General features: G+C 36.5%; 1 protein-coding gene across 1 annotated transcript in view; it reads right to left on the bottom strand.

Moving 5' to 3' along the window:
• The window catches only part of LONP2 (lon peptidase 2, peroxisomal), a 1,625,174-nt gene that overhangs the window by 101,639 nt on the left and 1,513,024 nt on the right, over positions 1–10,511 (bottom strand). Inside the window, exon 13 of the mRNA XM_044081964.1 lies at positions 10,040–10,247. Coding sequence (XP_043937899.1) covers positions 10,040–10,247 — 208 coding nt within the window. The remainder of the gene's footprint in view (positions 1–10,039; positions 10,248–10,511) is intronic.

The raw sequence follows: 10,511 nt of genomic DNA, 5'->3' as shown, positions 1-10,511 counted from the left end.
CAAACTGTAGCAAACCGCTTGATACATTTGTAGAAAGCAGCTGCTACAGTTTATTCTACATACAGAGTGCTAAGTTCTTCAGTTCTTTAGAAACAAAAAAATAAAAACTTTTCATTTTTAAACTTTGACAAAATGCTTCCTACTAGCAAGCAACTACTACAATTTAGAGAATGGGCAAGCTGTACATTAAACACCCGATTGTTCTGCAGCAGAGTGTTAATTTACAGCAGTTAAGCTCCTCTGAGAAAGGCGTTTGCTGCTTCACTGCAGCATATTAAGCTACTGGCTGCCATTATTTTGTACTTGCTAAGCAACACTGTTGCTGTTTAGTGAGTGCAAAATTAAAATAAGTAGGAAAAATAAAGAAAAGCTTGTGTGTTTATTCATGCATGCCTATGAGCATGAAATCAGAAGTGAAAGTGAGTGAGTGACAGCTCAAGATTGAGTAGTGGCTGTAACTGCACACCTCTCATCCTCTTAGGTCAATAAGTCTGAGCAAAGTCTAAAATAATGGTGGAGCAAAGGCACAAAAACAGGGACACATTTGAAATATTGCTCTTATAAAAATCAGACATTGCTAGAATAACATTATTTGTGTTTGCATGCATTTTCTGAAGGAGATGAAATCTGAAACTCAAATCCAAGTCATTATATTTAGTGACTTCAACACACTGTGATTTACCAGCAAAACAAAATTTTATTAGGAACACACTAAAAAAAAAAAATGAAGTAAAAATCTGGACAGTTGAGAGGTATGCAGGTGCTAAACTTTTAATGGCTGGCATTATTAATGTTTAATCAGAAGTTTTAAATGTACACTGCTTCTAAATGTGTGTATGTGTACATGTGTGTGTGTAGACATTGCCTCCAAAATATTAGTTTACTACATATTTAAAATACTTCCTCCAACAACAGTCCCATATATTACAGCATATTTGAAACATTAAGCGGAGGAACTATTTTACATAAAAAATACTTACAGAAATACATAAGTAATTAAAAAAATACAAAACAATGCAACATATAACCCATTCTCTAAGCATAACAATGCCCTCAGGTGTGCGTGATTGTATAAATGACCTTCCAAGGGTGCATGACTTACATAACACCACACACCCTGTTGGGCATTACTGCTTGCTTATGCCACACACAGAACACTAAAATGCTTCAGTACTAAAAGAATTCTCTCTTTTTTAATGTGTAGCAAACAACTGCTACTGTTTATAACAAACGCAGAGCGCTACGCATTTCAGTTCTGATCACAAATACAATACTGGCATTTGAATACCAGTAACGCACTGCACTAAACCTCTGCTTATCATGCACCCCCAAGTACTTTGCACTGGGCAGCTGCCCCCCTCACCCAATGCTAGCTACACTACTGAATAAGGGTCAGATTGTATGCTTTCAATCTTGTGCTTTCGACATACTTAGAGTGATGTAATGTGTTTGCTGCAAGTATGTTAGACCACTTGTAATATATATATATATATATATATATATATATATATATATATATATATATATACATATATATATATATATATATAGAACATCGAGACAATGTCAAAACGTCATAACACCGAAATCCCGGAACAGCAAATCTCACCTTCGGGAAAGTAACCACTTGGCCACCAATGACACAAAACAACAACCTAAACACATTAAACCCATCTAAGTGGGGGGCTTCAAGCCCCACACCCCCCACTTAAATATTCCAACTCCGAGATTGTACTACAGTCGAGAAAAGGGCATAGGTCAGCAGTGGTGGCCCAAGTGGTTGCTTTCCCGGAGGAGAGATTCACTGTTCCGGGATTTTGTTGTTATGAAGTTTCGACGTTGTCATCTCAATGTTCAGGGAGACATTATGGGCAATCGATGTTATGAAGGGTATATATATATATATATATATATATATATATATATATATATATATATATATAATGTGCATGATATACATATATATATATATATATATATATATATATATATATATATATATATGTGTGTGTGTGTGTGTGTGTGTGTCTGTGTGTGTGTGTGGCTTTACTTCAAAAGACTAAAAAAACAAGACTGAAAATTCAAAATACTGAATGGTGGAATTTGCCCCTTCTCCACTGTTGTGCGATCTTGGAGTTTGAATAAACAGTTAGCAGGGGGTGTGGGGGGCACAGCCCCCCACATGAGGGGTGCAGGAGGGCTTGCCCCTGCATTAAAAATGTGTTCAATATTTTGAATTTTCAGTCTTCTGAAGTAGACCCATGTGTTTGTGAGTGTGTGTGTATATTTACAAACATATATATAAACAACATCTAGTTGTTACGTCCCTAATATGCCATCACATATTGAATGTTATCTGAAGCTATGTGAAAATGACTTATATTCATTTTTTCAAGACAGGGACTTACATAAGAGAGGTAGATTCCACAATCTATCCAGCAATGAAGGCGCAAGCCTCAAGAATTTTAAAAATAACAAAGATGTAATTGTCAAACCTGCCGACAAGGGTGGGGGCGTAGTATTATTGAACACAACTGACTATGTAGAGAATATGTTATGCTTACTCTCTGACACCACTACCTATCATGTAATAGATGAGACAGATGTTGCACACATCATACACAATATACAAGATTCCCTTTATGATTTGTTGATGTGTCGGCAAGTCAATTCAGAAGTCTATGAATATTTACTTATAAAAAATCCCGTTACACCAGTAATTAAAGGATTGCCCAAGATACACAAAAATGAATTACCCATCCCAATGAGACCAATTGTCTCAGGTGGAAAATGGGCAACATATAATATTTCTTCATTTATTGAACACATTTTGAGACCTGTAGTTGACAAATTTCCCTCGATTTTGAGGGATACTTACCAGCTATTAGAGAACATTGGCACACTGACACTTGATATGAAAGATCAATCATATATATTTATCACATTAGATGTGAAAAATCTCTTTACTTCTATCCCTAATGATATAGGAATATAATTCATTAGGGAACTTTTGGTTACAGAAACAAATTTTAGTAATGACAGACAGATCTTGATATGCCAATTATTAGAACTTGTCTTATACAATAACATCTTCATGTTTGGAGATAAACATTATTTACAAAGCTGGGGGGTAGCCATGGGCACCCCCTGTGCTAATACTTACGCAAACCTTGTACTTTATCAATGGGAGAGATCTTTCCTCTTCAAACATGAACTATACAAACATGTGAAGCTGTATAAACGTTTTGTTGACGATATACTTATCGTCTGGCAAGGTTCACAAGAGATTTTTGAACAACTACTAACTTATTTAGAAACAACTACCAGCTTTTTGAGAGTCACCAAAGAAATCTCAAACGTTGAGATCAATTTTCTTGACGTCAACCTTAGTTTCAGGGATAATGGCACAATAGCAACATCTTTATATAGGAAATCTGTCTGGAAAAATAGCCTTCTTGTATATGATAGTATGCACCCCAGGTACATATTTTATGGCATAGTTAAGAGCCAATTTACTAGGATATCGAAATTATGTAAAGAAGCACACATTCTTACACATGAAGCAGATCTCTTAGAATCCCTCTTTTTGGAAAGAGGCTATCCAGTAAGAATGGTTAAGAATGTTAGACAAAGTATTATAGGTGATATAGGGTCAAAATGCCATAACTTTGCTAGGAAAGATGATGCCATTATAACCCCATATGATGAAAGGCATATGCATCCTATACTTTCATCAGATGACAGAGTAAGATTCATCATTAAATATACCAGCGACATCACTTATCTAAGGGAAATTTTTTTGCGTAATTGGAACATTCTTATTATGGATAGTCAGACCAAAAAATTAGTAGGGGGTAAACCCAGCTTTCTTTACAAAAACAGTCAGAATTTGAAGCAAATTTTATGCAATGACTCTCACATCTTCAGGAATCCTACCAGTGATATAAATATAGAACCAGGGACTTATGCTTGCAATCATTGCAATAGATGCCAACACATTACTAAGATTCAGTTATATCGACATCCCAATAATAACTTCACATTCACACCCAATTTCCATGCTACATGTAATACAGTAAATTTGATATACCTTGCCAATTGTGCATTGTGTCAAGCATTCTATGTAGGTTTAACGAAAAGGAAATTACAAGAAAGGATATATAATCATCTATATGATATAAATAAAGGTGTTGAGACAAATGCTCTAGCAAAACATATTCAGGAGTTCCCTACACATAATTTCTGTTTCAGGGTACTACAAGTAGTGGGTAAAAATCCGAGGGGGGGTGACCATCAAAACAATTTGTCCATTATAGAACTCAATTGGATTCTGAAGTTAGCAGCCCACCGACCTCCGGGCCTAAACCAAGCCCTTTCTATTAAACCTATATTAATACAGAAATCTTAATAAACTCCTTTATCTATATTAATCACCATACCCTGTGAGTAGTTAATATATTTTCTATTGATCCATTTTTTCATCAGATGTAGCTTATTTGATCTATATTATAGTAAATTAATGGATACAAATGAGCTTAGATGCTCATGATAAGTTTATATATGCATGCTTCATGCTAATATATTTTTGAGTTTTACACATGTACATATGTACACTTTTGCATTTTTTGTATTCCATATATATATCGTTTTTATTTCATATTTTATATATAGATATATTTTTTATTATATACTTCAGTTATACACTCATCCTTTCTGAAAGCTATATTATCTGGAATATCAGAACAAATTATTAAGAAGAATATTCTTTTTGTTTAATATAAATATACTCCATCCCCTTTTTTATGAGCTGATCCAATATATGGTTTTGATAACACACATTTATTCTGGATAGTACATTTTTAGAATGACATTTTTAGAATGATGCTTTTGATGGGTATGCTCACACAAAGCGTTTTAGTTCTGTATTCCAGTCAGCACTCAATTTCTGTATTTCGTTCTGTCATATGACATCATTATCATACATTTGTTTTGGTTTAATGTGGTTCTGGTTTTAAAAGTGCAGCGCATTAATTTTTCATATAGATGTTATGCATTTATCCAATAACATCTAACTTTTATATAAATGAACTTATTAATGTTCGTCGTTTCATGTAAATAGACCTTACCGTACGGATTTGTTAGAGTACGGCACTTTAAACGTTTAAATGATTAAAAGTCTACATGAGCTAGCAAAATGTTTTTTAATAATTAAAGTAAAAACAAATGAGCCAGCGGAGTTAATGCTCAGCGGAACTCCCAACACAAAGAAAAGTAAAATAAAAATAAATGCCGCTGAGCAAGACAATGGAGGATATCGAGAAAGTACAGTCACAGAGATCTCCTAAATCCAATGGCCAATGAAAATAATAATCCAAAAGCAGGCAAAACTTATTGAGAAGCAGGTTTATTTGTAAAAACAGGTAAGCGCTTTCGCAATAGCTTCTTCAGACCTTATCACGTGATAAGGTCTGAAGAAGCTATTGCGAAAGCGCTTACCTGTTTTTACAAATAAACCTGCTTCTCAATAAGTTTTGCCTGCTTTTGGATTATTATTTTCATTGGCCATTGGATTTAGGAGATCTCTGTGACTGTACTTTCTCGATATCCTCCATTGTCTTGCTCAGCGGCATTTATTTTTATTTTACTTTTGTTTTTTAATAATGTTTTACTTATGAAAATTTTCAAAAATAATGTTTTTAACTTGCAACATTGTTTATTGCTATTAATTAGATGTGCTCAGTTACTATGGAGATTAATTTTCCCGCCTAGAGATGTATTTAATGAACATCTCATCTTGTCTTTACTTGTAATCTGATGAAGCGTAGACAGTTCCTACGTGAAAGCGCTAATTTTTCCTGGATCCTAATAAAACTGCTTTGCAACATTCTGGATTGGATTGGTTTTTCTGTGATATTGGTTTTGTGAACACCGTGGTTGGTAACTCTCGTTTCGTTTCTGTGATATAAACAACATCTGTTCTAGTGTGGTGCAGTCAGCTGAAATCACACTGACGTATACAGTTGCAAGTGCATACCAAGCTACTCACCCCATTCGAAAAATGTCAGTGAGGTCAGCGAGTAGGTGCAGCAGTGTGCAAAGCTTGCAACTTTTGCATGAGAGGATCTGGCTACATAGCAAGTGTAGGTTGATATTAGCAGTCTACCAAATTAAGTATCTAGCTGAAGGATACGAAGCCATAACTCAACAAGGGACGATCAAGGTAGTATAAATAAGGTAATCGAGCATCAAGGATACAACCTTTCAGCAGAGAGGGATAAAGTTAAGCGCAGTCTGGAAGAAGAAAAAAATGACTTATGAGGGGGAATGACAAGGTTATGGGAACAAATAACATGGTTATTCACTGAGTTAGGGGATGCAACAGTTTGTGAAATTGTTGTTGCACTGTAATCATGTTTTTAATTAAGTGAAATGATTTAAGTTTTGGTACTGTAAGTATCAGGTGACTACAGTATATCCTTGGCACTTTTGTGTTGGAAGAAGTGATATGTTGTGTTTCTGGATTTTCTCTGTGTAAATGTCTGTGTTTTTGGTCTTACAGATAGACATTCAGATACAGAACCACAGCTATGTTTATTTAGTGCCCTGTATCGATCCCCAAACTGGCACCCTCCACAGCAAAAAGAGGTCTTCTCAAAGCTGGGGAACAAATACACCTCTTCTACTCTGAAACTGTGGCACACTGCTTATTACAAATGTAACAACTGGATTGCTAATATTAAATATCACATAGTAATAATTATTTCAGCGCTTCAGCTATGACTGCAAATGCAGTATCGGCATTAATTTCTGAATGTCAGTATAGCACTCCCACATCAGCACAGACTGATCATGCCTCCTAACACCTTGTGCCACTGCCTCCTTCACCCTGCTCTACTTATGTCTCTGGTGAGATACAGACATACATACAACCAGAATGCTTGTGTGTGACTGGTCAAAACTCAGAAGCTTTGGGGCTTTAATTCTGCATAATGTGCGACAAATAGCAATGGACAACAGAGACTCTACAGCTACCTGATAGTTCCATAACTACTCAGTAAAATACTGGACTTACCACTCCCCGTTTAACAGACCTTTTGTTATATAAATGAAACAGCTGCAGAATGTCAGTTTGACGGGTCTTTTGACAGCTGTCAAGCTAGCCTTTAAATGATGCTGCAGCTGGTAAACTACAGCATTTAAAAATTCAAACAAAAAGAAAACATTAGGTGCAGCACTGCCAACTAACACATAAAACTTTTTTTTTCTGTACCTTAAAATGTCACAGCTTCACTAGGATCCTCTTGCACTATTATTGCTCAGTCAAAAACATATACAGTTGAGGTATAGTAGTTATTTCCACAGAAGAGTGCTAGATTGCAAACTTCTCTTCTGTTTCATAAAAGGAAACAGGATAATCAAACACAGATACAAAGAACCTTGATCTCTATCAACAAATTAATAGGTTATGTCGACAGTCTCATATCCCAAAATGAAGCACGGTAAGTTGACAATGTCTCTAGCCCCAGAAATGTAACACAATGGTACCTGTCCTCACTAATCCATTACTCCTTCCGCCTGAGGGAAGGAGGACCATGGAGTTAAACAGTTGTAAACATTTGAAGGTTATCAGACTGGGGGAAAAACAGCAAAAAAAAAAACAAAAAAACTGTTTTAGAAATAAGTTCTCAGAAAATGTAATGGCATGCATTTCTAAACCCTCCTGTTTAAATGTAATAAAACATCAGAGGACAAAGAGCAAAAGATGGTGGAAAAAATTTGTGGCTGCTTCTTGATGGCAAATGTAATCAGTTCTCTTTTTGTGACTCCAGAAACAATTACTTCATACCACAAGACAGCATCCTTGTCCTCTGCTAGATATAAACACTGAAACAACAAAAGGTGACACAAATTAGTATGCTGCTTTGTAAGCACTATGACTTTAAAAAGTTTTTTTTTTTTAGTTTGTTAACTAGCTGTGCCCAAATGAGCAGAGCCTGTCTGTAGTAGACATCTGCTGACAAATACTCCATTATGCAGGTAGCATGGCAACACACACAGACTAGTATTCATAAGCAAGCTACACAAGGGGAAAAAGCTACAACAGCACTGCAGTAAGACTGTGAAGTAAATTGTGCAGCATTAGGTACGTGAATGCGCGCACACACACACATATATATATATATATATATATATATATATATATATATATATATATATATACACACACACACACACACACACACACAGACTATACATCTGCATCTTATGCAGTGCCTTGCAGTCCTCCACCTTTTTTATTCATGTAGACAGAAGTAACACAGACTTACACTTGTGCCAGCTCTCCTCAGTGCACTTCCATTTCAGGCAAATACAATACCATGCATAATATGACCACAAACAATACGGTCCAGTAAATCTAGCAGATGTGCTATCCCACTGCCCCTGTAACACTAGTACCTACCCCATCTGGGCAGACAATGGCTACTGTGAGTGTTAAAGTGGAACCACCAGGGACAGCAGGCCTCATGCAATATGGGCAAGCTTTTATGTCTTACTGGTCAGATTTGTGGTCATGCCTATTAGTGTGCTACAACTGTAAATGATTCTCCTTTCCTTTAAACACTGCATGAACACCGCCATACTGCATATTTAATCAATAGCCATGTAACCCTACAGAAAACATTTACTGTAAGCCCTGCTATACGTATTACACAGTATTACTCACACATTTTACTGATATCCCCATCGTTTACATGCAGGTGTATCCATGCAATGGTTGGTATTATGTGCCACGGACAGATATTAAACGGTCAGTCATGCACTATTAGTAGCTGTCACTGTGTAGACTGATGATACATGCTGCCACATCACTTGTGCTTTTATAAAGTAAAGCTATAGCTTACACACACACACACACACACACACACACACACACTATCAAATTACTAAACAAAAGCTTGAGCATAAAATGTTGCTCAGGCTCCAACACCCTTCTAAAAAGGCTTACTTTGACTGGTATAGTATCTCCAAAAGACTTCAACAAAACACAAAGGCAAGTAATGTGACTGGAATATGGCACATTTTCAGCATGGCAACCACCAACATTTTTTCCAAATATAAGGCAACATTACAACCATCTCTCTATTAAGTATAATGTCTGAGCTGGACAGAGAATGCAGGTATAGCCAACAAAGCATACTGTCTGGCAGTACAATGTCCTAACATCTGCCCTGCGAAGCACAGCTGTGCTGCATGAGGCTGCCAGGTATGGCAACGGATACACATCAGTACTTTGAGCACTTCAAAAGCCACAGCACTTTAGCTTGTTCATCTACTGTTCTGTTCTTGGTGCAAACTAAATGACTTCTTGTGGGTTACAAAGTAAAAAATGGTAACACTGAGAGTCAGACAAAGGTCATTTGGTTACTGTTAACTGTTAATCTTAGGGCCGGTATATGTGAAAACTGAAAACGATCATAAGCATTTAGAAAAACAGCTTTAAACATTAATAACAGTATTTTGCTACAATACAGGAAAGTATCATTTTAATGCAAATACAATAAAAAAAAACACATCAGTGTTAAAATAAACTGGATAAAATGCTATATTTTAGTGGGAGAGTTTACCCATACTGTCTTTTTTTAATCTGTTAATAGGCAAGTCCACTGCAGGGTTGACACGAGACCACTGTCTGGCCATACAGGCTTCAAGTAGAAACTGAGGAAATCAAACTCTAATGCTACAGAATTAAGCTCATTAGCAGCTCATAGTCTTAATCTTTTGACTAAAGCTGCTAGGCTGATCTTGAAAACACAAAATGCTTCAGTTCTGTAGGAAGTGCAGATTATCTGAGGAAAACACTATCTGTAAATTTGCAAAAGACTGGCATCTTATATAGGACTTAGTTTTGTTGTCTTGCACCCACTGAGTGCTAGGACCAGTTCTTGGTCCTCTCCGACTCTGAAACCAATACATCTAGTAATAGGAGATAGAGCAAATTAAGGGAAAATGTATGTTACAGCAATTTCCCAGTACTTACAATTGGTTAGTTGGTATTTCTTGGCATTGCTTCGAAGCCAGCTAATTGCAAGATGTGCAGATTCTTTCATGACATCTCCCAGCTGTCCAGTCAATGTAAGTTGCCCTTCACCATCCATGCGGCTTGCTTCCACAAACATGATTTCACCACCTAGTGGTGTCCAAGCCAGGCCTATTGCCACCCCAGGTTGGTTCAGACGTTCTGAAACCTATGCAAGAAACAGAGAGAGAGGTGATCATTGTGTTTTCATAGTAACAGTATTTTCACTTATACTCTACCCCTTATAACTGGCTTCACTTCCAAGAGCCCGAATTCCCCCTCTTCCATTTAAGTTATCTCACTGTACACCAATCATTCTGTTTTACTCCTGCCTCTCAGTTCTCTTCCTTCTCCTTTCTATCCTAGCAACTCCTCCAGCAACACTACTGCAAAAGCATACCTCATGATTACCTCATCATTACCACTCAATCCC

This window comes from Protopterus annectens, chromosome 8.part1 (assembly GCF_019279795.1).
Source record: "Protopterus annectens isolate FY-2018-M chromosome 8.part1, PAN1.0, whole genome shotgun sequence".
NCBI lineage: Eukaryota > Metazoa > Chordata > Ceratodontiformes > Protopteridae > Protopterus > Protopterus annectens.
The sequence above is the reverse complement of the archived record's forward strand: the minus strand, read 5'-3'. Positions and strand labels throughout refer to the sequence as shown.